The 27,595-nt window shown below is 39.3% G+C and overlaps 1 protein-coding gene across 1 annotated transcript; it reads left to right on the top strand.

Annotated features, from left to right (window-relative positions):
- Positions 1–27,131, top strand: aldh1a3 (aldehyde dehydrogenase 1 family, member A3). Its single transcript, XM_074667185.1, has 13 exons — positions 1–109; positions 217–321; positions 547–687; positions 6,189–6,318; positions 12,583–12,644; positions 17,878–18,006; positions 18,164–18,277; positions 20,451–20,553; positions 20,950–21,134; positions 22,507–22,671; positions 22,940–23,097; positions 23,952–24,026; positions 24,116–27,131. The coding sequence occupies exons 1-13, from the start codon at positions 20–22 to the stop codon at positions 24,183–24,185; spliced, it is 1,527 nt and encodes a 508-aa protein (XP_074523286.1). The 5' UTR covers positions 1–19; the 3' UTR covers positions 24,186–27,131.
- The last annotated feature ends 464 nt before the right edge of the window (positions 27,132–27,595 follow it).

Raw genomic sequence — 27,595 nt, 5'->3', positions numbered from 1 at the left:
CTTTTTTATTTAAGACAGGATGGCACAAAACGGAACCTCGGCAAACGGAGTGTCCGACGACATGCCCCTACCCAAACCGGTCAAAGTGCAGGACATCAGGCACACCAAGGTGAGAGGAACATGGACAGTGTGTGTGTGTGTGCGTGTGTGTGTATATATATGTGTGTGTGTGTTACTCAGAGTGTGTTTTAACGCTGAGTGTTTCTCCCTCCACAGATTTTCATCGACAATGCCTGGCACACGTCCAGAAGAGGAAGGACGTTCCCAACCTTCAATCCAGCGACAGGTGTCAAGATCTGTGATGTGGAAGAGGCGGACAAAGTAAGAGTGCTGCTGGCCCCACTGCTGCACTTCATTATGTCTAGACCGTCAGAATCAGCAGTGATTTTCAATTTAGCGCCAAGCAGCAGTAAGCGTTAAAGTTCTGTTTTAACTCTGAGAACATTATACACAACTGATAACTTACTTCACACTGTTGTATCAGGCCGTAGTGTTCCGTAGCTTTAGAGAGAAACCTGTCCTCACCCTGCTCCCTGTCATGCGCAGGAGGACGTGGATAAGGCGGTGGAGGCGGCGAAGGTAGCCGGGAAGAGAGGCTCTCCGTGGCGGAGGATGGACGCGTCGAGCCGGGGGAGACTGCTGCACAAACTGGCCGATCTGGTGGAGAGGGACCAGCTCTTGCTCGCGGTGGGTTCAGTCCGCTTTGCCATGCAATGTCATACACAGCCTACCCTTACAAAAAAGAAGTTTATTAAAGTATGCTATTAGTATACTGATTTTCAAGACACTTTCAGTTTACTTTCGATGTACTTATCCCAGGTGTACTTAACAAAGTAATGCGTAAGCATACTTAGATTATACTTAAAAGTATATTTAAAAGTCTAAGTAAACTCAGCCTATAATTAAAAGTATAAAGAAAGTCTAAGTATACTTGGCTTTAACTGAGAAGTAAGGAAAAGTCTGTGTATTTGGCACATAGTAAGTACTCAAACTTCTATGCCTAACGTTCAAGTGAATTTGGGTTGTAGCTGTGCCTATTCTATTCTGTGCTTATTCTATTCTTTTATTTTAGGTTCGAAAAAAATAAATAAAAACTCAAATACAAGCATGATGATAAATTCACTTAAGAAGAACTTCAGAGTATACTTACAGTGTAAAAACTATTAAACTAGCAGCGTATTGATTATTTTTTTTACTGTATTGAGACTTGAAGTATACTAAGGAGTGCATTTTCATAGACTACAAAGTGGTTTGGAAGTTTATAAGTTGTATACTTGCAGAATACTTGTAGTATTGTTGCAGTACCAAAAAAAACTTTAGTATGACCTAGCTGTGTACTCAAAATTTACTACTCTTAACTTGACAACATACTTTTAGTATTCTCTTAGTATACTTTTATGAACTAAAAGTAGACTACTATCATATAATTAGTGGACTTAAAGTGTACCAGCAGTACACTTCACAGTATACTTTCAGAAACTGAAAAGTGTGCTAGAAGTATATAACTAGTAAATTTAAAGTATACGTGTAAGTTTCGTTGTAGTATACTTGCAGTACAAAATAAAACTTAAATACAAACTAGTAGTGTTCTCAAAGTTTACTTCTTTTAACCTAAAAAATACTTATAGTATACTTTTTTAAACTATTATGGGCCAATTTAGTCCCAATAAGTATTGAAAAAGTACACTGGTAAGTAAACTACTAGTATATTAATATTAGTACACTTGCTGTAAAAAGTGTACTTGAAAAATACACTTTACCTATACTTCAGTATACTTAATAAAATTAACTTGAAGTATGCTTCTCTTTTGTAAGGGTATATTTGTAATAATCCTGGGAAAACACGTTATCAACTGTACAAAAACTCCCAAGATAAAAATGTACAGAGTTCCTGCTAAGAATGATGGGACAATTTCAGCATCAGGCTTTATTTCAACACACTTAACGTTCAGATAGCAGACATTAACTCACACCCAGCAGTCCAAGTGTTAATTTTTACTTTCTATATACTGGCACAAGCTTTACATTGGAGCAGTGTGAAGTACATTTTGATTTTAAAGATGAAATGAACCAATTTGGTTTGATTGTAGTTTTAGCAGGGATGTTCTCTACAGTATTTTTTTTTAAGTTCATTTGTGTTGTTCAGTGTCACAAACTGCCAAATGAAAAATACCTAGTTTTGTTTTTTAGCCTTGGAAAAATGACAGCACACAACACGCAGCTCATTAATATGCCCACAGAGGAATTTAAACTAGGGATTTCACAGTGAGAGTGTCAATGCAGTCCACAAAGTGTAATAAAGTCTCCTTGATATCACGCCTTGTTTCTGAAACAGAGCACATGCGCCATACTGAAAAGCTTGATTCAGCCTAGCTTCATTTAGAATAAGGTCATGGATCTTTCACTTCATAAAGCCCAGCTGTCAGTATGAACTGCAGTTTTGAGTACCTCGGCAAAGGCCTCGCATTTTAAGGGCAGATTTAAAGCTTGGCGCAGGAGGCTAGTGTGGCTATCAAAACTTTGTCAAAGTATATTTCTTCTACTCTGAAGCTTTAAAAAAATAGTGATAAAACATTGATTTAAGATCTGTCCAGACAAGCAGGGGCGGACCAGACTTTTAGACTGGGGTGCCCCGACCAGAGCACTGACTTATGCATGGAGGCATGAAATTTGTGAGCCCACACTCAAATAAATAGCATTTATTTTTGCTTATTTGTTTGTATTAAAATTACAGGATAAACAGGCTACAGCCTTAAAAAAATAAAACTAGACAGAAACAAAGCGTGTTGTTTTTTTTAATTATCTAAAAGTAGAATATAACTGAATAGTGCTGTAGTGCACTGAAACAGTACTCTTAACGCTTTTCCTAGCAGTATTTTTAAATTCAAAATGGACAAAATGGTGCAGCTTTCACTGTGAATGTAAATAAGTCTGCCTCCTATAAAACCACAAAGTGAAGTTACTGAAACAGAAAAAGAGCTGAAACTTCAATTCCAAGAGTCAAATAGAGGTTACTTTTATTCAGTTTTTGATAAAATTAAAACATTTCTTCTACTCTGAAGCTTTAAAAAAAGTGATAAAACATTGATTTAACTGATTTAAAAAAAATGACATATACTTTTAGAAAGCATCATAAGCTGCCGAGTAGATGCTGAGGTCACCAAATCAGCAGGCTGAGGGGGCCAAGTTTCCCCAGACACAGATTGTTGCAGATCCAGAGTAAAATTATTGCATTGATGCTGAGGTGAATTATGATGAATGCAGTACAAAATTATAGATATATAGAAATACTTCATTTGAAAAAAAGAAGACTTTATATCTAAGTGAAAAAACAGAGCAGCTCAATGAAGAAGAAGAAGAAGAAGAAAAAGAAGTGCCCCCTTAGCCTTTTTCTCTCACCATGAGTACCCCCTCACTCATGCCTGTTGATGATTCTTCAAAATTACAACATAACACATCTGATTATTCAATGTAAATAATTTTATTTTATATCCTTAATTGAACATTAAATTCTCTGGTGTTTTTTTCTTTTTAACTCAAACATAAAAATGAATTATATGTTGCCTTGAAAATAATGAGTAGTATACATAAAAAAATTGGAAATCAAAATAATTAACCCATCTTCGTTATATGTCACTCTTGTAACATTTACAACAAAAAATAAAGTTCTGTTGAATAAAACCCCTTTAGACTGGCATTTAAACTTTAAAAATCAGGAACTTAACACTGAACAAAATAATACTTGGACTCACTGTAGCAGTTTTACTCTCTTTTCATCAGTCATGTTAGCTCCAACAAAACTCTTGCGCTTACTGTCTTTCATATTTGCCTGGCTGTGAGTGAGTATCTGCTCTGATTTTGATGAGGCTATGCCACAGGTCATTGTTTCCCTGGCTGAAACTGGTCCACATGCTGTCATGATACAGACTTGTTCATATCAGGGATTGGCCCGTGTTGCTGCCTGACATCATGTCACTGTGACTCCACCCTGGCCTCCCTTTGTCTCCACAGTGATTGCTGGATGTTATGTTCAGACTTTTCTTGGACTGAACTCTCTGTTTGTGCTCTGTTTAGCTGCCAGCTCGTGTTAAGACTCCGATCCGTAAATGAGCCTTCGCAGATGTGAGTAATGGAAGCAGATTGCATGTGACTGCTAATTGCAAACATGCTGTGGAGCGGTAGTGTGCAGGGTATAGCTAATCACACAGACTCCCAGCTATGTTGGGGTAAATAAGGACCAGATTCAGAGCACTTTAATGAACAGTAAAGCTGTGTGGTGGTTTAACTGTGGAGCCTCATGTTGGCTAGTTTTCCCTCTGTCAATCTCTCCGGTACACATGCTGGAGATGCTGTGGAGGGTTAGTGTGTGCATGCGGTGCAGCCACATGCTGGGCTCATTGTCTTGTATTAATCAGCACACTGTATATAACAGAGGACCACTAAGGCTGCTCCACCCTTGGCTCCACACAGAAACTACCGTGCCAGCTGTTTTAGCCTCATATAACTCGCTGCCTCTGTGAGGTCCAGATTAATTCAGCATCATTACAGTAGTTGCTGTTATAATATCTGGAACCAATAAGGAGAACATCACATTAAAATGCATGTTATACAATAGAAGAATAAAAAAGAGGGAGCTTATCCTCAAGCCTGAAATTTTTGCTCCCTCTGTTGTTTTAGTAGACCTTTGTTTCAGACTCTGCCTTAAACACATTGTTTTTATTTTAATCAAATTTTCATTTTATTTTTTCCTGTCAACAGGTAAAATAAAGATAGAGTTGTAGATTTGTAACTTGTAAACACTTTGTTATAGTTATAGCTGCTGTCTCTTTAAGGAATCAAACCACAGTGGAGCAGAGGCAGATCTGATGTGAGTCTGGTGTGAGACTGAAGACTGAGCAGACTGAAAAGTACAGTTAAAAAATAAAAGAGAGTTTAGTTTCTTAAAGGGAAGTTTTGCACCAGCATCTTTTTAATCCAGTAAACCACAAGAGATTTTTTTAAATGTAAATTTAAGGTAATGATCTTTTTGATTCAGAAAAACAGATTTTCTTTTCTGAAGTGAATGTAACGTACTGCTGTATGAAAAAAAAATGAATACAGTTAAAACTGCTGATCACTGATCAAGTTCACAAGCAAAGAACTAAATCCTCCTGGGCTGGTGGTCAGGTAAGGACTGTGATAGATGTCAGTTGGGTTAAACCAAAGACATAAAAAAGGGCATGTCTCACTGGGTTACTCTTTTCACTGGGAAATAAGGGCTCATAAAAACTGCTCCCCCTGGTGGCTGGCTGCAGTCTGGGATGTGGTCAAACTTTAAAAAATTAATGCACCTGGTAGAAATGTTTCTCACGTCGGATTGTTTTGGTGATTTGAAGATATTATTTGGCTGCCTTGTATCCAGGTCCTCTTTTTTCTGAAAAGTTTCGTTTTAGTTATTAGAGGTTAAAAACAAGGCTGTATGGCGCATTTAACGATGATTGACAGCTGACGTTCTTGTGTACTTTTGGGGGGGGATTGAAAAATACATCAGGAGGGAGAGCCAAGAGGAGATTAGACTTTCCAAAGAAAAAAAATGTCATTTTTGCCACCCTGCTCCACTCAGATTCTCTCTGAGTCCCTCATAGCCTGCACAGACTCTGGCTACCAATGGCTGCCAATGGTGTCGCCTTTGATGGGGGTATTTTGGCTTGGTGAATGCTGTCCTCTATATACAGTCAATGGGTTAAACTATAACCATTATCCTTTATTTGCCACAGAATATTCCAACCATACAGTTAGGTACCCTGACCCCCAAAATGGGTTTGTCAGATGAATTAATAAGAGAAAAAGATAAAACAACAAAGTGGTGATGAAAAAAGAAATACGACTGTTTGTTCTTCTGGACTTTTTTCCCATAACGCTCACAACAACATTGATAAAACATCTTTACCTCTGCAGGGATTAATGAGGAGGAAAAAAACTGGTCATAGAAAGTAAAGATATTTCACATTTTACTTTTTGATAGTCCTTTTCCAAAATGTTGTCCCATAATTCAGTATCCTTTCTTCTCATCATTACTTCAGGGATAGGTTGAGATCTTCTGTATTTTTTGGCCTTGTAGTCCCAGTGAACAGACACATGTCTTTATTATTGTTAACGTCCTCCTGACATTCCAGCTGAAGCTCACGTTGGGTGTCTTTCACTTGTAGACTCTGGAGAGTATGGATACTGGGAAGCCTTTCCTGCAGTCCTTCTTCATCGACCTGGATGGCAGCATCAAAACACTTCGGTACTACGCGGGCTGGACGGACAAGATCCAAGGGAAGAGTCTGCCTGTAGGTCAGTGTGTGTGCCCTCTTCTGTTTGGAGTACATCACAAACACACCACAACAACAAATGTTTCATAAAAAAAAGACCCAGGCACCTGGGTTTCTGTACCAAAGTACCCTGAGAGGTTTGGGTGCACATTTTTAGCCCTTTAAACCCAAAGGGGGTTGGGGGATTTTGAAGTTGCACTGCAACAAAAGGCATAAACAAAGCACTTAGCATGTATAGTCATGTCCCGCATCAGATTAAACAGGAGAGACTCAGATACTTCAGGTCATACTTCAACCTAACTGTCTGTTCCTTTGTGTTCGTACCTGAGTTATTACTCTGAGCCAGTGACATAAATACCAACACTGACACCTCTGAACAAATTTCACCAGTGTTCCTTTATTCTGACACCAAAATGATTCAAACAGACCTTGCAGATGCAGAGATTTACTCTTTTCAAATTAGGTATGTCATTTTTCAAGCAGAGAGCCAAAAGAGAGGCCATCAGGGCCCTGATAAAGAATGAAATACAGCTCTCAAGAAAATGGTTGAAGAGAAAATGAGGGACAAATAAGATTTTTTTTGTCTGAAGGCCAAACAAGTACAAGGATTAGATTGTAGATTCCCCTATCGAGATCAAAGAAAGAATGAAACTGACATTCAGTTTGAGCCAGGTGTGATGATGGAGCTCTTTAATTCTCCAAAACTCAAGAGAGATGGTCCGGGGCCCATGCACAATTTTATTATGTAATTATTTTCTTACTCTAAAACCTAACATGAGTTTCATTAAAGGTACTGTGAGGAGTTTCTAGGTGATCTTGAAAAAGTCTTCCTTTTAGATATATGCCTCATCCTAATCCACACTTTAAAATGAGATCATCAGTGCCAATATTGGTCATCCTGAAATGCTATTTCATAGCTTCTTAATTGGGTCGGATTAATTTATGGCACTTTAAAGTCTCTATGACAGCACCACCGGCTGCTGGCCTGGGCGATAAATTGATTATATTGGTTAATTTTTCTTTGTGGACGATTTAAAGAATGAGAAATTTGATTTTTTCTGCCCCACTATTGTGCACTTTGTATACTGCACCAAGCGCTGACTCTGTGTTCACTAACAAAACAACAGAAACCTAAATGTCATAAAAATGATCTTGTGCATCTTTGACACACAGCACATTGATGGACACGTGTTCCTTATGGTCCATATCAACAGCCCAAAGAGGTTAATATAAACCAGACCTCTCGTCGGTAAACGTTCAAATCCCTTTCCTCCAACACTCCGTTTTCTATCGGTCACCTTTTAGGAGTTCGATTAAGATCTTTGACTTAAACATTAATGAAGCAAGGACCCTTTTAGGTTCACCTGCAGATTATTAATGATGTGATTGACGCGTGTAAAACCTGCTGCTCTTCAAAGATAATATCCTGATCATTTTAAGAGTTAGACAGTAAAGAAATATACATTAGTTTTTTCCCAGAACATTCCCACTGTACCGAAGAAAATCCCGTTTTTGGTGATATGGACGGATCATGACTTGTGATAATAAACTGAGGGAGACGGGCCGACAATGGGCAATCGGACAGAGCGGCGCGCTGCGTGGACAGCAAGGTTACAATAGTTTTGGATTTGTCATTATAGTTTAGTTTTAGTTAGTTTTGACATTTTTTTTTACATTATAATTTAGTTTTAATTGGTTTTGGAGCGGGCATTCTAGTTTTTATTTAGTTTTAATTTTGTGCAACGAGGCTTAGCTTTAGTTTAGTTTTAGTTTTTCATACCTTATTAACCAGGTGCAGGATTCAAAAAGGTCAGAGTAAATATTTTGTCATACTGTTTATTTTCCAGTCCAACATAGAGCTCACTGCTCAGTCAATGCTGATACTGAACTGTTGGCTGCTGCCTTAAACACAAGAAAATAATATAAACTTAATATAAAAATATAAACATAAATTATATAAAATAATGTTAACATGAATTAAATAAAAATAATAAAAACATAAATTTTATAAAACAATAAAATATGAGCTTTAATAATTAGAAACTTGGACTCTGTAACAATAAAGTCAGACTCACATGAAATTAAACTATTACAGATGCTCTGATTCATTGTTCCTCTACGTTTTTGTCGCAGCACAGCCAGTCAGTGCAGTAAACAAACACGTCCCAGTACGTCGCTGTGATGGTGCCGTACGGCGCTGACAACTGCGGAAAACTGTCATAAAATTGGTTGGGAAAATGTGTCGGATTAATTTAAATCGTAAAGGCTATTAATATTGTCAAAAACTATAACTAAGGACATTTTGTCTTTAATTTTAGTTAGTTTCAGTTAGTTTTGTGAAAATAAGATACAGTTTTAGTTTACTTATCTTTTTTTTTTTTCTTTTCTAGTTTTTATTACTTTGAGTTAACTGCAATGTATTTTAAATTTTAGTTTTCCTTTTTAGTTTCGTTTTAGTCAACTATTATAACCTTGGTGGACAGACATGACTGAAAAGTTGTTTGACTTCTAACTGGGGGAAAGTTGAGTCCCGTCTTTCTCTGTATCTCCCTCTGTTCCACTAACCAAATCCATTCAGCATAAATCCATCCGCTGACGAGCAGAGCAACATAACGAACCACCATCGAGGTGCGCTCTGACAAGCAGGGGCGGACCAGACTTTTAGACTGGGGTGGCCCGACCAGGGGACTTATGCATGGAGGCATGAAATTTGTGAGCCCACACTCAAATAAATAGCATTTATTTTTGCTTATTTGTTTGTATTAAAATTACAGGATTAACAGGCTACAGCCTTTAAAAAAATAAAACTAGACAGAAAAAAAAGTTTTTTTTTTTTTTTTTATTATCTAAAAGTAGAATATAACTGAACAGTCCTGTAGTGCTCTGAAACAGTACTGTAAACACTTTTCCTAGCAATGTTTCAAATTCAAAATTTACAAAATGGTGCAGCTTTCAATGTGAGTGTAAATAAGTCTGCCTCCTATAAAACCACAAAGTGAAGTTATTGAAACAGAAAAAAAGCTAAAACTTCAATTCCAAGAGTCAAATTGGGGTTACTATTATTAAGTTTTTGCTAAAATTAAAACAAAACTGGTTTTGAGTTCTCCCTGTCATTTTTACTTGTTGTTTTCTTTACAAGGATAAAAAAAATCATCAAAAAATCGTAAATCGAATTTTTTGTGGAAAAAAAAAATATTTTTAGGTCATATCAACCAGCCCTACCGGCTGATGAAGTTTAGTAGAGAGAAGAGAGATCTGTGCTTTTCTGTGCTGAAAACAATTTCTGTGATTAAATTCGGAGCTGAATTGTCAAAAAGGTTAAAGTACAGAAGAGCAGAAGAAAGGTAAACAGGAAAGTGATAGAGCAAAGGCTAAAACTTGAGCTAAAGGTTAAAATACAGGTTAAACTGTTTGTTCTAATTTCCTTTCCTACCCAGTTCTTCTGCAGTGGTCTGTTCAAACTTGAGAGTCTATCAATAAAATGAAGAATGTGGTTACGTTAGCTCTGCTTGGTGAGATGAACTTCTGTCAGAGAAGAAATGTTTTCATTATTGGAGATTTGATTGTGTTGTTTTTAGAGATGGAGGAATTAAACTGGCAGTTGAATAATAGGGCTGAGTAGTCTTTATTGTTATCGGTCCTGTGCACTAAGTTGTGCAAAGACCTCATTTTAATTCCTCAGGGTTTTTTATTTACTTGAGAAAAACAGTCAAAACCTTTGGGGCCCGAATGTGCCAAGAAACCCATGACATGGAAATTTAAACGGACATCAGGTTCATAAAGGAAAGAAAACATTCAAGAAATTGTATCAGTACTAGTTCCCAGTAGCCTTGTCCTTAGGGACAGTTTCAGCTGAAAAGAAGAAAGCAGAACAGGACAGGACTGGATGACATGTGGAGTGTTTCAATGAGCAGACGTTTCTGCTTGAAGTCTGAGTGTCAGCAGCTCTGCTTGGATATCACAATGGATTTCATGACTTTATTTGTTCAGTTAAAAAGTGTGTGTTTATCATTTCGTTCATCATAGCCTTCATGATGTGAGACAATAATGAGTTCAGTGGACACAGGACACATGATATAACTTGTGTTACCATGAAGAGACAGGTCCAGATCCCCATGAATCGGCCCGTCTCAGGGATGTCTCAGTCCTGACTGGTATCTCATCCAGCTCTAAATACTTCCCCCTCCTGTCAAATCCTGCTTGTGTCTCCTCGGCCTCCACAACCTCTGCAAGACAGCAGATAGACAAATCCTGGCTGCCTTTTTCCTCTCGATTAGATCCCAATAGAGAGCTGAGGAAGTGAAGGAGCGGCAGACAAAGGGAGGAGGAAGAGGCTGAGATAGTCATCAGTGGGGTGCAACAGTCTGAGGGGATTAAGCTGTCAGTGTTGGCTCAATGCCCCAGCAAGCAGACAGCCTCTCCACCTGAAGTCCTTCTTCTTTACACACAAAGGCCTGCCCTCAGTCTGCAGGACCACACTCAAGAGGAGCAGTTTAAAGAGTAAAGGTGGGGATCCAGATAAGTTAGCTGATCAAGCTATAAAGTGGCTGAATGAGTAAGACGTAAACCTGGAATCAGAGTGCTGTTTACAGAGGATCAATTCAGACTAATGAGTATCTGTATCTGAACTTTGATTGGAATACAAGTTTTCAGGTGGGTGGATCTGAGCTGGCTTTTTAGAGTCCTGTTTGGACCAACACTCTGGGACCGTACCTGAAGTCAGGGAATTATTTGCAGTGGATAGGACAAACTGGGAGGGATAGTGGACATGGTCTTTTTCAGGAGTCTTACGAGGACCGCATCCAAGGCGCAAGTTGAAGACTTTATGATTACTGTATGTTATTGAAAGGGAAGGACCCAAGGGGTGGAGCATGGAGTGGTCTTAGGACGCGGTCACACTGGCAAACTGTGCCGCGCTTAAGCACGCTTCAGCACTAAAGCACATTTGGAATAGCCAGTGTGACCGCAGCTGTGCCGTGCTTGAGCACGATTCCTTTCTCTGCTTTGGCATGCTCTGGAGAGTAGTTTGACTATTCAGAGACACTGCGCGCTACTTGCAACATCACATTCTCAAATTTTCTGGCATATTTTCAGAAATGCAGAATTTTTTCTGCAAAAAAAAAACAGAAAACAACCCAGTGTGCAAAGACCTTTAGGAGTTCAGACATCTAGGATTATGTATGATTTGGTTTATCAGACTGGAAAATAAAATCACCTGTGCATTATTTCCTTAAGGGGTGTAATTTTCAAAAGGTTTTCCCATTTCCACTCGTCTCTTCTGTGGTGAGACCTGGTGGGTAGGGATGGGCACTGAAAAACCTGTTCTTGTTAAGAGTCAATAAGAAATGTTTTATTCCATTGACTTCATTAGTCTTTGCGCTTAATGATTCCCTAATTAATTCTTTACACTGTGCTGGAGCTGCAAGACCTTACATCAACTAGTCAGCGGCACCTAGCTTAGCTCAGCAGCATTTAGAAAACAGTGAGTGAGTGAAACAGTGACTTAAGAGCTGGACTGATGAAGAACAAGTGACTGATGATTTATCATTGTCCCTGTGATGTGTGTCCGCCTGTGTCTTTATGGTCACCGGCACATGGTAGAGCACCCAGCGCCAAGCGCCAAGCGATTGGGGATGTATATAGATCAAATGTTTTAGTGCACATCGGCTGCACTGCAAAATGACTGACAACAAAGATAACAGCCGTATTTCAAATGAAAATTATCAAGCCTGTAGTCCACAGAGCAGATCCTTGCTGCTTCAGATTGTGGGGGAAGCGTCCTCTTGCGCAAAATGGGTCTACCCAAGAATCATGGAGCCCTACGCACATCGTGTGTAAAATGCAGGATCACTAATATTAGGGCCCCCTCTCGCTTCACTGTGAAGGTCTCTCCCTTTGCTCTCACGGTAGCCAAGCTCTGAGTCTGACCCTCCGCTCAGGGGCAGCAGGCTCCTTGTGCATTGCTGCCCCGCTGTCACATTCATGATGACTGGAATCATACAAACACACCATCTCTCAGGTTTTACATATGTCCTGTTTCTGTTTGCAATTTACCATCCATCAAATGTAAGAAATAAAAACTGCATTTGCAGTGGTTGATCACCAACAAGAGATGAACAAGGTCAGATGTCAGAGTGCCTATTTGATTGGTCAAATCAAGTCTGTCTCAACTGGATATCTCTGTCTTTAGGCACTGCGAAATGACCAAGGATAGAAACTGATGACTTTATGAAATCACTCCGTCAGGATGAAAGCTGATTGCTCTTTATGTCTTTTTTTTTTCCAGATGACAGCTTTGTATGTTTAACCAGACACGAGCCTGTTGGAGTCTGTGGAGCCATCATTCCAGTGAGTCCTCAAGAGTTCTGTTCTCAATCTGTTGATTTATGTATGATTTATTTTATGCATGGTTTACCTCTGTATGATTTATTTGACTTGGTGTGGAAAAGATTTCTGTAACATGGTGTACATCAAAGTGTTTCTACCAAAGGAAAAACATATGTACTGTAGCGTCAACAAATGCTTGATTCAAAGAGGGAGTATTCTGCTTCCTCATCATTGGTGGTTTTTCCAGCTCTCTGTCTACTATACAGGGTGTGCTTGTCTGTGTGTGTATTTGCGTGCACGTGCTTGTGTGTAGGTAAACTTGTTGGGGTGGACCTTCCCTGTGTGCGAAAGAGAAGGAGGGGAATCAGTCTGTAAAATAATGGACATCATGATACTCAGCTCAAAGTGAGGTCTCCACAAAAACTGCTCCTCCTGGTGGCTGGCAGCAGTGTAGGTCAAAAAATTAATTCCCTAGTCATTCCAGATGCTCTGTGGTCAAACTATAAAAAATTAATACACCTTGTAGAAATGTTTCTCACGCCCGATTGTTGTGGTGATTTAAAAGGTATTATTGGGCTGCCTTGTATCCAGGTCCTCTATTTTCTGAAAAGTTTGGTTTTCATTAGTAATGAGGTTAAAAACGAGGTTTTACATCGTGTTAAACGATGATTGACAGCTGGTGTTCTTGTGTATTTTTTTCAGGGATTGTAAAATATGTCGGGAAGTAGAGTCAAGAAGTGATTAGACCCTCCAAAGAAAAAGATTATTATCATTTTTGTCATCTGGCTGCACTCGGATTCTCTCCGAGTCCTACATAGCCTCTACTGTACAGACTCTGGCTACACAACTGCTTCCAAGTGACGGGGGTATTTTGGCTTTAAAACCGTACAATGGTAAGAGGCGGAGCCACACTATCCACTCTATATGCAATCTACGGGAAAAATGTGACGTGGCGTAAACAAATTTGTGTCATGTAAAAAAGGTAAATAAGGCTGTTTAGTCTGTTAAATAAAAAAACAAGGTATAGACCTGATTTATGAGAGTTAACTCTAAATTACTTCTTCTGTGATCTGGTGCCATGTGGAAAGTAAAATTAACTTGACTTCCAGAGGGGTGGGTGCCTCTGTTGGGGGGCTGCCCCCCCCCCCTCTCATATAATGGTAGGGAAACACTGATGTCTTCACCATAGACTGTATAAGACATGGACGCAGTCTCTGCGATGTCACCCGTCTGTTCCTGATACTGTAAAATGCGGCAAATCTGAAGACGGGGCAACATTTGATATGACCCTGGCTGTGAGTTTCTTTTGAACAGCTAAAGGGCGCCCGTCAGTCACGTGACCTGAGCTGTGACAAACAATCCAAATAACTTTTAAACCTCAGAAAAATTCACTTCTTGTATAATGTATGCCAATAGTGAGCTCAGCGTTTAGGACACAAACCGTTTTTTGAACCAGGCTTTAAATATGCTTTTTAATGCTGTAAAATTCAGTTTTTATGGCTGGGTGTGTACGTGGTTTCTGATCTTTCTGCAGCCAGCCTCAAGCGGATTCTCAATGAACAGCAACTTTTAGCACTTCCACATCAGCTTCATTTTTCTAAACTGGATGCTGCCCTTTGATCTTCACCAGACATGTCGAAATAATGAGGCCATCACACAAAGATCTCCTTAGTCCTGTGCATTTTAACTTCTCTATAAGCAGAAATGTTTTATTATCTTATGAAAACGAGCTCAAATAACAAAAAACACTTTAGAAAAAAGCCCATAAAAATGCAACCTGTGATTGAAAATATTTGACACTCTGTACAAAAATAAGTGAAAAGTAAAAGGTGAATAGAATGTTTATACCTCTATTCTTCAGAAGACTCAGAGAAGTTCCTCTTGTTTTACAGTAAAGTGGCCCTTCATGTCGTGAAATGAGTGTCCATGAGACAATACTTTGTGCGGCAGATGAGCTACAGGGCCATGTGGAGGGACAGGAAGTGTGAAGGGTGTCCTGTTTTTGATCTTTATGGAGGACACAGGTCACAGACCTGGAGGCTCCTCTGACTTTGTACAAGCTCATTTGCATTCCCTCCCTAACGTTACTCTTCGTTTTGCAGCTGGCCTGGTGACTTTCAGCAGGTTACAGCTCCTAACTGCTGTTTTCACAGCTAACAGGTATAATTCTGCTTAACTGGAACCACAGGCTGAACTTTGAGCTGCCACAGTAATAGCGCTGAATTTAAAGCAGTGCGTAGATACCGGGACTGAAATGCAACCGGGGTAAATGTACCAGAAACCTCCCCTTTGTTCCTACTCTCCCTGAAACAAAACCTCCTCTCCACAGTTCCCTTTGGGGCTGGTCTTTCAGGAACCCAGGACTCCAGTCCTGTGTTGTTTGGATTTACTTTCACACATTAGAATATGCATCATTTTTCCCCTGATGGCACATTTACCAGTGTAAGGGTCAGACAGCAAGAGGTGTGTACATGGTCGGATCCTGACATACACATGAGTAATGTTAAGAGATCATGTCAGAATACAGACACTCAGGTTTTATCTCTGAGCGGGGGTCTTTAACTTCTAATATTGCTTTGGCAACAAGGGGAGCTGTTGTTTGACACAGGGATTATATCATAAAGTGAAATTTAGGAGGCTGTGTAATTACTGAAAGCACTGCTGGCACTCAAACAGTATGAGTCTTTGTCAGAGGAAAAGAGAAACCCTTCTCCAGACTTGTGATCCCAGGATCCCCAAGTGTTTCCAAAGGCTTGTAAAAATTAGCAAGGCCTGAACAATAAACGGGCAGCACTCACATGTTTTGCTCTCTAATGTGGGTCTGAGTGCTTAATTATGGGTGCATGGGCTTCCAACCAGAGGCTGTGTCTGAGGAGGATGACGGACTGTGTTGACTCATACTCAGTCCTGATGATTTTGACTCGTCATCTGGAGGTCAACATGTCAGAAACAAAGAAGGTTTGAATTGAATATGAGAGTGATGGTGATGATGTGGGTGTTGTTTTGTTTACCAGACCCTGTTGAGGCCTCTAAAGGAGCTCTGGTTGTTTACTCTGGAGACCACTTCAGTCACATTTTGAAATGAGTCATCAATAATCTTCCTTTGACATCAGATTGAATGTGTTGAACCAATAAGTCAGTCCTTTGAAGCTCCCTCTGTGCTCAGAGTTAACGGAACCATGAATCTCTGTCAGATAGCAGACGATCTGCCCGCTTATTGATCTGCTTGGATTTGATTATGACCTTAAGTGGGCTTACTTTTCAGCTGCCATTTCACTCATGTCTGCAGGAGCTGTAGTTTACATTAAACTGTGGACGGAAATTGTGCCTGAGCATTTTTAAATGAGACTTTTTCTGAGATGTGACAAAGACCTAATGTGATATGTGCCCAGTCACTTCAGAAATGTAGAATGAATTCTCTCATGGTTCTTCATTTTTCAAAATCACAATTTTTTGTGTGTTTAGTAAAATTACAAACAAGTCAAACTTTTGTAGGTATCCTATTTATGACACACTGCACTATTCCCTACAATACGAGGTCCCATAGACTTGTACAATAAATGACTTTATGACATCCAGATTTTAGAGATGTGGTCTGGAAATAAAAAAAAAAAAACAAAGCTGACTACACTGGGTTGTGTCCAGGCCTGGTGGGATAATTGATAAAGATATATTTTTCAAAATGACTTTCCTCTATAAAAATACGAGACATGGTCGATGGAATTTTGCAAGAATTCATTCGTTCGTGTTTTGACAGACTTTGATTAGTCAATTATATCTGGGAGGAGAAGATGCATAATAATCAGTCAGCGCTCACAGAGTGATTTATCAAACATGAAACTGTTAGTGGTCACTGTTTTTGCGTCTATATTTAGCATGTTTGAAAGGCAGATGCAAACTGGCACAGTGTAGCACACAAACAGCTGAGGTTGATGTGGCGTGGAGGTGCAATAAAAGACTACGGAGAGAGAGAATTTGTGTGCTTATCAACACAGCTGGACTGTCAGGAATGAAAATAGTGGAGACAAACTGTCTATCCAACAACACCGTTCCTGAGCTTTGATTTGTTTGACTGGGGTTTGTGTTTTCACCGGCTGTGCTGGTCTCCACCCGTGTGTAATGAAGTTCATCTCCTGCGTTTAGGGATAGGCACTTTTCATATTTGAAACAATACAGTACTGATGCCTGGTACCTGGCAATCAGCACCAGTACTCAACGGTACCAATTTTTGTGTTTATGGGGTAAAAATATAAAGTTTGTTTAATAATGAAATGTATATATATATTTTTGATTTAACATACTTATTCTTCAATATATAACTTTGCAATGCTGTTTTCGTGTTCAGCATGGAAAGTCGCCTACTTTTTCACTACCTCACAGTCACAAGGATGCATTTAGGTATCTAAACAAAGTACCTATTAGTTTTACGTGAATTGGTACCCGATACTTTTGACAAAATTTGAAAAGTACCTAAATCGGCACCCATCCCTTCCTGCGATCTCCAGAGAGCACAGGAGATGAACCTCTCTCTTCATCCACCTGTGACTCCGTTGAAGGATCATTGCCACTGATTGACCTCGGGACTCTTGCCATGGTGTTTACAATTCAACTCACTTATGAGTAATAGAACAATTAAGCTTGAAAAAGTAGTTATTTAATTATATTATATTCAATAAATATAAATATCAACCGATATGAAAAAAATATTTTGATCATATCCCCAACCCTAGTTGTTTCTCTTGCAGAGATGGATCGATCATTTGCCTTGTAAAGAGAATGATGGATTAGTTCTCTTGAGTGTATTTGGTCTTGCAGGGAGTATGCTGAAATATTTCTTTTCAAAGAGTAAATTTTAGAGTATTCTGGATTTTTCTGTCTAGAGTAAACTGGATTATATCTTATATCTTATTATAGCTTGGAAGATAGCCCAAACAACTTGAATTTCCCTCCGGGGATTAATAAAGTATGTCTTATCTTATCTTATCTTATCTCTTGCAGAGACTTTGAATGATTATTCCCCTTTCACACTCCTGTAGTTTTTTTTCTGATGTGAGGTATTTCTCACTTCAGGTTTAGTAGTTGTTGCCCCTTGGAGGCTGAACAGTAGCCTCTGATATAAAAGGAGGATCTATGGTCACTGGATCTGGTTGCTTCTCTTCTTGAACCCACTCTTTCTCTTTAGTTCATCCACTGTGGAGTTTCAGGGCTGTGCATTTCAAACATTTATCCTTCCCTTTTCATTTCTCTCCACTAGTGGAACTTCCCTCTGCTCATGTTCATGTGGAAAATTGCTCCGGCCCTGAGCTGTGGGAACACCGTCGTCATTAAGCCGGCAGAGCAGACCCCTCTCACTGCGCTGCACGTTGGATCACTCATCAAAGAGGTTTGACGTGTTGTCATGAAATCAGCTCCCTCACTGTCCTCTTCAGAGGAGAGAGTCTGACTCTGTAGACAGCTCTGATTTCCTCCTCTCCTGACCAAATGGTCAGGCTTAATACTTCTCCTCTCTGTCTGTGTGTATGTGTGTCTCTGCCTCTCAGGCTGGGTTTCCTCCTGGAGTTGTAAACATCGTGCCAGGTTTCGGTCCGACAGCAGGAGCAGCAATCGCTAATCACATGGGGATAGATAAAGTGGCCTTCACTGGCTCTACAGAGGTGTGTGAGTGTGAGAAGGTCCTCTGCTGCTGCTGCATGAGGAAACAGTTACTAACCGGGTTAATGTGCAATACCTGAACTATTTGTATTTGAAAAATTCGGTTGTTTTTTTCCATTATGTTATCACAAAGTTTGATTTCAGATCTTCCCTCCATCCATTTTCTTAATCGCTTATCCTGGTCAGGGTCGTGGGTGGCTGGAGCCTATCCCAGCTGTCATTGGGCGAGAGGCGGGGTACACCCTGGACTGGTCACCAGTCAATCTCAGGGCTGACACAGAGACAGACAACCATTCACACACACACACTCACACCTATGGGCAATGTAGAGTGATCAATAAACCTGATGAGCATGTTTTTGGACTGTGGGAGGAAGCTGGAGTACCCGGAGAGATCCCATGCATGCACAGGGAGAACATGCAAACTCCACACAGAAAGGCCCACCAGCCAAGCTGGGAATCCAACTGGTGACCTTCTTGCTGTGAGGCTACAGTGCTAACTGTTGCGCCACCGTGCAGCCCCTGAATTCAGATCTTCACATCTTAAATTATGATCTCCAATTTATCAGTTTCACAGAATACAGTTATCACTCTAGGCATGTTCCTCCAAATTATACTGAGCTACATATTTCACAGCTACCAAATGTCAAAGCTTTTTACTCAGAGTTCAGGCAAAAAATAAATATACAAATGTATTTTATTAAACATAATGGTAACTTAATGTGTTTAAATGAGACCTTGTGAAATCATTGTGACATAAACAAACTAGTTTCATGGATTGCTTCAAGTTTATTAACTCACACAGACATTGTGAACTTTTAACGTGATCCCAACCAACAATAAACCAAAAACAGAGGGATGAAAAACTGCTCATAAAAGAAAGCCCGATGTAAACATTTTGAAAATAGTTTTTGAACAAAAAATAAAAGTGCATTACACTGATTAAAAAACATCTATATATATATATATATATATATATATATATATATATATATATATATATATATATGAGGCGAGCCCGCGAGCTAGTTCAGGCAGTCAACTCGAGCAGCACTGCTATACACATACCACGTGTCTCACACGTCATAACCATCTTGCAATCACACTCTCTCAATTGGGCGGTCTATTTAAACCGGGAGTCTCTCATCCCTCTCTGCCTGTCAATGCCTTGGCTGCCCTGCGTTTGTAATGCTGCATGTTTCTTTGCCCCCACCACCACCCCAGCAACCACCTGCAGGCTCCGGGGGGATTATGTTCAGTATGTTTTGCTCATCACTCCTCAATTTCACCATGTAAATTTATTGTGAGGGGTGATGAGGCCGGAGCCTGGACGCCAAACATAAAATATATTTGCTGCTAAATAAACAATTCAAACGTGAGTTGTCTGACTGAAATATATATATATATATATATATATATATATATATATATATATATATATATATATATATATATATATATATATATATATATTTATATATATACACATACACACATATATATACATATATATATACATATAAACATATATATATATGTATATATATATATATACATATATATATACATATAAACATATATATATATGTATATATATATATTTGAATAAAAATAAATAAATAAATATGTTTTATCAGTGTAATGCACTTTTATTTTATGTTCAAAAACTACTATTTCCTATTATTACTATTTGTGAATATATTCATTTATTTATTTATTTATGAGAGCAAGGGGTCCTTGCTCAGTCGCTCCATCAGTGAAATACCAGGTATCTTATTATGGAATTTGTTAAGACATGAACATAATGAATATAAAACCATTAGTTTTTTATTTTGATAAACTGCATGCAATTTATATCCATTGGACTTTCAAAGTCCCTTGGTCATATATTGGCCCAACCTTCAGTGGTAAGGAAAGGTTCACTCATTCCCAGACATTTCAGGGTGTAAATATTTGATTGTGAATCTGTTGAAAAAGCAAAAGCTGCTTCACATCCCCTGAGAGAAACTCTCGTTGTGTCAGTTATGAGGGGGAGCCCTGAGGTCAAAGCAGTTCTGTGTCTGTATGTAGATGTAAAATCTTATCCTGCTTTCCTTTGACAACCGAACACATCCCCTACAGCTCCTGACCTCTTACTGTGGGTGTCTGTTACAATGCAGTGCTCTTACCTTTGCAGGTGGGTCAGCTGATCAAAGAGGCCTCAGCCAAAAGTAACCTGAAGAGAGTTACCCTGGAGCTTGGGGGGAAGAACCCGTGCATCGTGTTTGCAGACTGTGACAGTGAGTGAACAGGTCCTGTGTCTGCTGCTGCTCTGAGCTCATGCACTGATGTCCTGTGAAACCATAAAGATCTTTCTGAACCCACTGTGTATAACCCTTATTCTCTGAAGTATTACAAAAGTATTTTATTTATACAAAGAAGAGGCAGAAAGTGGATTAGCTTATCCTGTAGAGGGAGGACATAACTGTACCACTAAAGAACCAATCTTTAATGAAGTCCATGTTGATCGATCAGAGCAGGCTCCACCTCACCTCTGACCAAGCTGGCAGAGAGTTTGACGAAAGTTCCCATTTTTTCCTCTCATTCACATATAGTGTGTGTGTGTGTGTGTGTGTGTGTGTGTGTGTGTGTGTGTGTGTGTGTGTGTGTGTGTGTGTGTGTGTGTGTCTCCACAGTGCAGCTAGCTGTGGAGGAGACCCAGAAAGGAGCGTTCTATAACCAGGGTCAGTGCTGCACGGCTGCATCTCGTGTGTTTGTGGAAGAGAGTATTTATGAAGAGTTTGTTAGACGCAGCGTGGAAAACACCAAAAACATCGTCATAGGAGACCCACTGGACCCCCAGACCTCACACGGACCTCAGGTGGGTGCAGAGTCTTCTTGTAGTTCCCCTAGGATGAGTTCCTCTGAGCTGACATATTGTTTACTGAAACTGTCATTTAGAGAAGAGACAGCGTAAAATAAAAGACTACAGGCACTGATTTTATTCGTTACACAGGATAGAGTAGGGATGGGTACCGACCAAAGTCTGTCAAAAGTACTGGGTACCGATTCACATAAAACCAAAAGGTACCATGTTTAGGTACCTAAATGCATCCTTGTAACTGTGAGGGAGTGGAAGAGTAGGCGATTTTTCATGCTGGACATGAACACAGCATTGCAAGGTTATATGTTGAAGAATAAATATGTTAAATTGAAAAATATATATGAATTATTATTTACAAAATGACAATTTTTACCACACAAACACAAAAAAGTACCAAATATTGGTACCATTGAGTACTGGTACTGGTTGTCAGGTACCGGGCATTGGTTCCATATCATTTTGAATGTGAAAGGTAGCCACTTTGAGGAAAGAGTAAGAATATCAGAACAGTATGTTTAAAAAAAAAACCAGATTTAAATGTTGTATAATTAAATGATAAATAGTTAAAAAAAAAACAGGTTGGAATAATCTGCTTACTGAAGCACTGTCATCAGATGATCTCCCTTCAATCCCGGTAAGCCCTGACAGTCTGAAGCCGGCGCTGGTGACAGTGTGGTCAGAAACATCCTAATGCAGCCTGAAGGCAGGTCATACTCTGCCTGACTCTTGGTGAGCCCTGTTAGCTCCTCTATCTCATAAAGCAGAGATCTCATGTTGTCCTAAATGAGAGGGAAGAGGCACAGCTTGTGCTCCTTTCCAATCGCTTTCACCAGCTCTCTTCACTCCTCTTTTTTGCCTCTTCTGCATCTCCCTTGTGTCGCCTGAGTTCTGCAGGAAACTTCAGCAGTTGGGTCGATGGCTGATGAGCTGGCTGGCTTCAGAGCTACCAGCTGAGCACGTTGTATACAAAGCAGGGTCCACATCTGTCTCCTACGTTGTCCCTAGAGGCCAGTGGGAATAAATATTTCAAAAGCGCAAAATAAATTTCAGAAGCACTAATACATTTCACAAATCACAAATGTATTTCAAAAAAGAAAAATACGTTTCACAGAACATAAATCAAAATCAATCATAAATTACATTTTACAAATCACAAAATAAATTTCAGTGATCACAAAATTAATTTCATGAAACTAGAAAGGGTAGGACCATGCTACTTGTCTCTGATTGGCTTAATCCAGGCATGTCAGTCACAGGGACATCAGCAGGTGGGCAGAGTAGCCTTCACAGCAGAATGAAACCATCAATAGTCCTCTCTAAATTTATTTTACCGTCCTAACCTTCCACCTGACTCTGACTCTGGGCCCAGATTGACCGTCAGCAGTTTGATAAGATCATGGATCTGATCGAGAGCGGGAAGAAGGAGGGAGCCCGCTTGGAGCACGGAGGAGCAGCTGTAGATGAGAAAGGCCTCTTCATTCAACCCACCATCTTCTCAGGGGTGGAGGACCACATGAGCATCGCACAGGAGGAGGTTTGTTCCTCTTCTTTTATCCATCAATCTGAAATGGTGAGGGAAGAGGAATGTGTAGGAAAAGCCTGACACCTTGTGGAGGAACAGTGCCAACACAGTTGGAGCAGGGACGGAGGAGGTCTACTTACATTTGTAGACTGAGTGAAGAGTTTCTCATGCATCTTGTGTCAGCTGTTACCAGGGAAGCTCTGGTTGCAGCAGCTCTGCTTGGAGCGCCTCTCTGTGCATTATGTGTGCACGACCACTCTCTGTGTCTATTCCCTGCCAGATCTTTGGTCCTGTTCAGTGTATATTCAGCTTTAAGAGTCAGCAGGAAGTCATAGAGAGAGCAAACAGGTCAAAGTATGGCCTGGTGTCTGCTGTCTTCACCACCAGTATGGAGAAGGCTCTGTCTGTGTCTGCAGCCCTGGAGACCGGCACCGTCTGGTGAGTCCCTGAAACAACACTGACAGCACTGACAGCACAGGAGGAGGTGAGGGTGGATGTCTGATTCCTTCTTGAAAAGATGGACACATTTTATTGCTTTTTATTTTCAATTATTTTTTTTATAATGGTTTCCCATAATACACACCATATTTCTCATTTTCTTGTTTCCAAACAGAGGCAAGGACCTGCTTATTATTAGCAGCTTTAATTTTTATTTTCAATTTGATCACCTTGATGTTTTCAGAGTGATTTAATGAGAACTGATTTTTAACTGATTGATTTTTTTTAGAATTTTCATGTCATAATCATAACTTTTGACTCTAGTTTGACTTTATGTTATCCCACCTTTTCTATCCTATAGCAATAACTCTATGTCATTTCTTCTCACTACTAAGTCTCAAAATATATATATTTTTCTTATTTTGGCTACTTTGTCTTTTGAAAATAGTCTCTTTTTTTTCTTTTTTTTTTTAAACAAAGATCCTCTCTTTGATTTTTCCATACATTTAGCATTTCTTTTGAAAGTGTGGCAAAGACAAGAACCTCCAGTAGTTTGTCTCTGATCAGGTGGATTCATTTTAACCTGGAGTTGTTCCTGCTGGTGATCCAAATATGCAAAAGATATTAGATTAGATTAGATTAGATTAGATTAGATTAGATTAGATTAGATTAGATTAGATTAGATTAGATTAGATTAGAGCAAAAGTTTTAAAACCTGCCCGTCACTTAGAACTCAGATAACTCAAAGCAGCCAACAGATTTAAAGTTCATTCACTAACAGAAGACTAATGTGATGACAAATGAACCCAGAATCTGTTGTGATTTTACTGTTCCCTTTGTTTCTCTCTTTGAAGGATAAACTGCTTTAACGCCCTTCACGCTCAGACTCCTTTCGGGGGATATAAGATGTCAGGAAACGGACGTGAGCTGTAAGAACCTTCTCTCTTTCTTCAGATTTCACATTTGTCTGTCTGTGTAGTCCTTGACCCCTTCCTGTCCTGTCACTGTGCTGTCTCAGGGGGGAGTATGCCCTGGCCGAGTACTCGGAGGTGAAAGCGGTGACCATCAAACTCAGTGAAACTCTGTGAGAAGAAGTGTGACCATTGAAACACAAGGACCCAACACGTCTTTACTCCTCACACACTGTCCTCTGTCCTCAGTCCTGCTAATGATGTGTAGATCAGAGGACCATCTTTGAGTGTAGACCACAGCAAACCAAGGAGTCCATTCATCTGGATTTAACCTTGACTCTGTTTAACTCATTGGCTGCCATTTTCAAAGTATCTAGAACGGTCCCTCAAGACCCACTATGCAAACACTGAAACTCCCTAAGAAGAGTGGACTCTCTTCTTTTATGTCTCTCTTCCTGTTTTTGATCCAAAAAACAGACAAAACATACTTTTTATTGATCACGTTCATCTCTGGCGCTCCATCCTTTGATCCACCCTATGATCTCCGTCTTTTTTTCTCACGATGGCACCGCTCTTTCTCTCTGAACTACGGCAAAACATCCTCAGTTGAAGCATGAGCTGCCTGAACTTTTCTGACTTGCAGCGTCTCGCTATGCCTCTGTCATCTCACATCTTCTCCTCATATCCATGCTGAGCTCTCATCCAAAAAGTGCACCGCCCACCCACAGTTGTTTACAAACATGATTTTGATTGATAAGCTCCGCCAGACCCCACCTCCCCCTGCTGAAAAACATAACTTACTTCTATATATACAGTGAACAGTTGCAATCAAATTAAGGTCTATCGACGGCAGCCAGTGAGTTAAAGATGGTCTCTGGTGTAGATATGTAAATACTCTTCTCTTCTTCTGGTCAGTAGTGACCTTTGACCTCTGTCAGGTGATGCTGGGAACAAATTTACCTCTTTTTCATTTTTTTAATCTCTATCATAACTCCTCTTTTTGCCACCCTCACTTTACCTGTAAAGGGATAATGAGAATGTTCTTTGAAGTACGGTGGCTGACAGGAGCAGACCCAGCAAAATCATGATACCATATTATATTTTTTACTGTCCAATTCATTGATTCCTTATCTTTGTTGGTTCTTTGTCTGTTGATTGCTCCAGTGGGCCTTGAAATGACATTCAAAAATGTCTCAACACTCCAGTAACTGCTGTTCTTTTAAGATGGACAACCTTAAGTTTGTGTGTGAAGTTTAAAACACTCAAAACAATGGGATTAAATTGTGACATGTTCTGACTAATACAGACATCACCACTTTCATTCCACCATATCTTCAGTGATCTGACGAAAATTTAGACATTTAAAAAACTTTTTGATGTTTTTAATTTATTTACATTTCAACTTGTGATTTAGTTCTGACTTTTAACATTTCGTCCCCATCTTAATGAGTTTCTGTTGAAAAATGTGGCCTCATTTGGGTCATGATGACTTTTTAACATCACTGTCTGAAACATTTCCTTTTTTTTTCAGAAACTCAACTTTGTCCTCAAAATTTCAAATTTTTAATCTGAAGTTTGACATTTAACCTTTTTGGTCTGACTCTACTTATCTTGTCTTTTACATGCTGACATTTTTCTTCACATTTCTGTTCCATTAATATCATTTGGGCTTATCCAATGCTCAAGAGTAAAAAAAAAAGAGAAATGCACCAACTTTCATGCAGAACTAAAAATCTGCTGGCGTACCCCTCATGCTTGTTTTGTTTAAGAAAGGGAAAAATTCTTTGGTTTTTTGAAGTCCATACCGTCCCTCTGTCCCCCTGCTGTATCTTCACATGATTTGAAGTTTGAAAGAATCTCTCTTTGTCAGGAATGCCAGGAAAACAAAGGGGGAGGACCCAGATGCAGATAAAAAAAAAAAGCGAGATCATAAACTCAAACAACTAACAAAAGAAGCAAAATTTGAAAGTACTAAGAAGCTCACAGAAAAAAAACATGAGACACAGGACACGAGGCACGACATATGCCCACAGGAACAGCTACAATGAACCAACACAGAACAACAGAACAACAGAGACCTTATACACACAGGGGAGTGATAAACACTGGTGTGAAACAAGACACAGGTGAATCACATGAGGAGAAATCAACAAGGAGAACCAAACCAAACACAGGGAATTCCAATACAGACGAAATAAACTAAAGACACCGAATCACTAAAGAGAACCACAAAAAGACTTACACATGTCAAGAAACAAATCAAAAACACAAGGGACACAAACTAAGGACAAAAACAGGAAACATAGAACATTCAAGATTAACTAAGATTAACACAAGACAAAAACCACTAATATAAACCAAGAACCTCAAATACAGAATACAAAACCCAACTAAAAAACTCAAACCATGACACTCTTATTCTCTCTCTGGTGTTTTGGTAAACTTTTATATCAGCCTCTACCTGAAACGCTTTGTTTTAGCTGTTGTCTCTTTAAGGCTCCCTGCGCCACAAACCCTCTTCCCTCTGATTGGCCAATCCACTGGGGACCTGTTGGGGGCGGGGCTACGGGCAGACCTTGATGTTTTAGGTCCGCTCCTCCAACTGGTCATGAAGCAGATAGAAGATCTTTATGTGTCATGAAGATTTGGTGCAATTTTGAGTGGAGAGTTTTGATCAGTTTACAGACAGATTCAGAGATTTGTATAACAGATGAACATGTAGAGGTTTGACATCCAGAATTGTAACTTTATATCCAGACTCGTGGCATATGCACGAAAAACCATCAAAAAGAAGCTTTGGTTTGGTCTTGTTGACTACCACAAACATTTTTCAGAGAAATAACGTGACAGGTACATCCATCTAAAATGTGAGTACCAATCAGCACTGACAGGATTGATCACGATGGGTTTAATAGCAAGTTTTTTTTTTTCCTCTCACACTTAATGTAACCCATGCTTACAGGAAGTGAAGGACCTGTGTTTACTGTCCTGATGAGGTGACATCACCTGCAAGTTTTACTGGTACTAACATGTTTGTGTTTCTTCACATATGGACATAAAAATCTGTCTGCATTTTGCGACATTAGTTTGTATTTAAACAGAAACTCTGAATAAAAAAATTAAAGGCCAGTTTTTCTGTGTGTTGTTATTTGTGTCAGAAGAATTAAGACTCATCTTTTCACCCGGAGAGCAGATGTTTCTTAATGACGTCTTAATAAGATGCTGATTTAAAACACTGAGATGGGTTATTTGATCAGAATTTGATTTGTAAACTTCCAGCCTATTGTTTTAACTGGTGAAGATTAAGCACTTAAAAGAAAAATGCAAAATTTAAAGTGTGACATTTTTTCAGCAGTTTAACTGAACAGTTTTGTTTAATGTTTATGTTGTTTAATGAAAATTGGAATAAAATTTAACATGAATGTGCATTTACTTAACACATCTGCAAGAGATCATGCAGAAGACTGAGGACTGTGGTAGTTAGGAGAATTAATTTACAAAATAATTAAATGAATAAAGAAATAAATAACCAAAATAATATAAATAAACAAATAAATAATAAGAATAAGAATAATACATGAATGAAA

This window comes from Halichoeres trimaculatus, unplaced genomic scaffold, assembly GCF_033239565.1.
Source record: "Halichoeres trimaculatus isolate MK-OKI-2021-1 unplaced genomic scaffold, fHalTri1.1 fHalTri1_scaffold_3, whole genome shotgun sequence".
NCBI classification, from domain to species: Eukaryota; Metazoa; Chordata; class Actinopteri; order Labriformes; family Labridae; genus Halichoeres; species Halichoeres trimaculatus.
Note: the sequence above shows the minus strand (reverse complement) of the source record. Positions and strands in the feature narration are given on the sequence as shown.

What these genes read in the sequence shown, in the direction of transcription:
- aldh1a3 (XM_074667185.1), top strand. Translation starts at nt 20, where the DNA reads ATGGCACAAAACGGAACCTCGGCAAACGGAGTGTCCGACGACATGCCC. An exon ending in TCTGTGGAGCCATCATTCCA is followed by an intron (nt 12,645 to 17,877) that starts GTGAGTCCTCAA and finishes TCTCTCCACTAG; the next exon opens with TGGAACTTCCCTCTGCTCAT. An exon ending in AGACCTCACACGGACCTCAG is followed by an intron (nt 21,135 to 22,506) that starts GTGGGTGCAGAG and finishes CTCTGGGCCCAG; the next exon opens with ATTGACCGTCAGCAGTTTGA.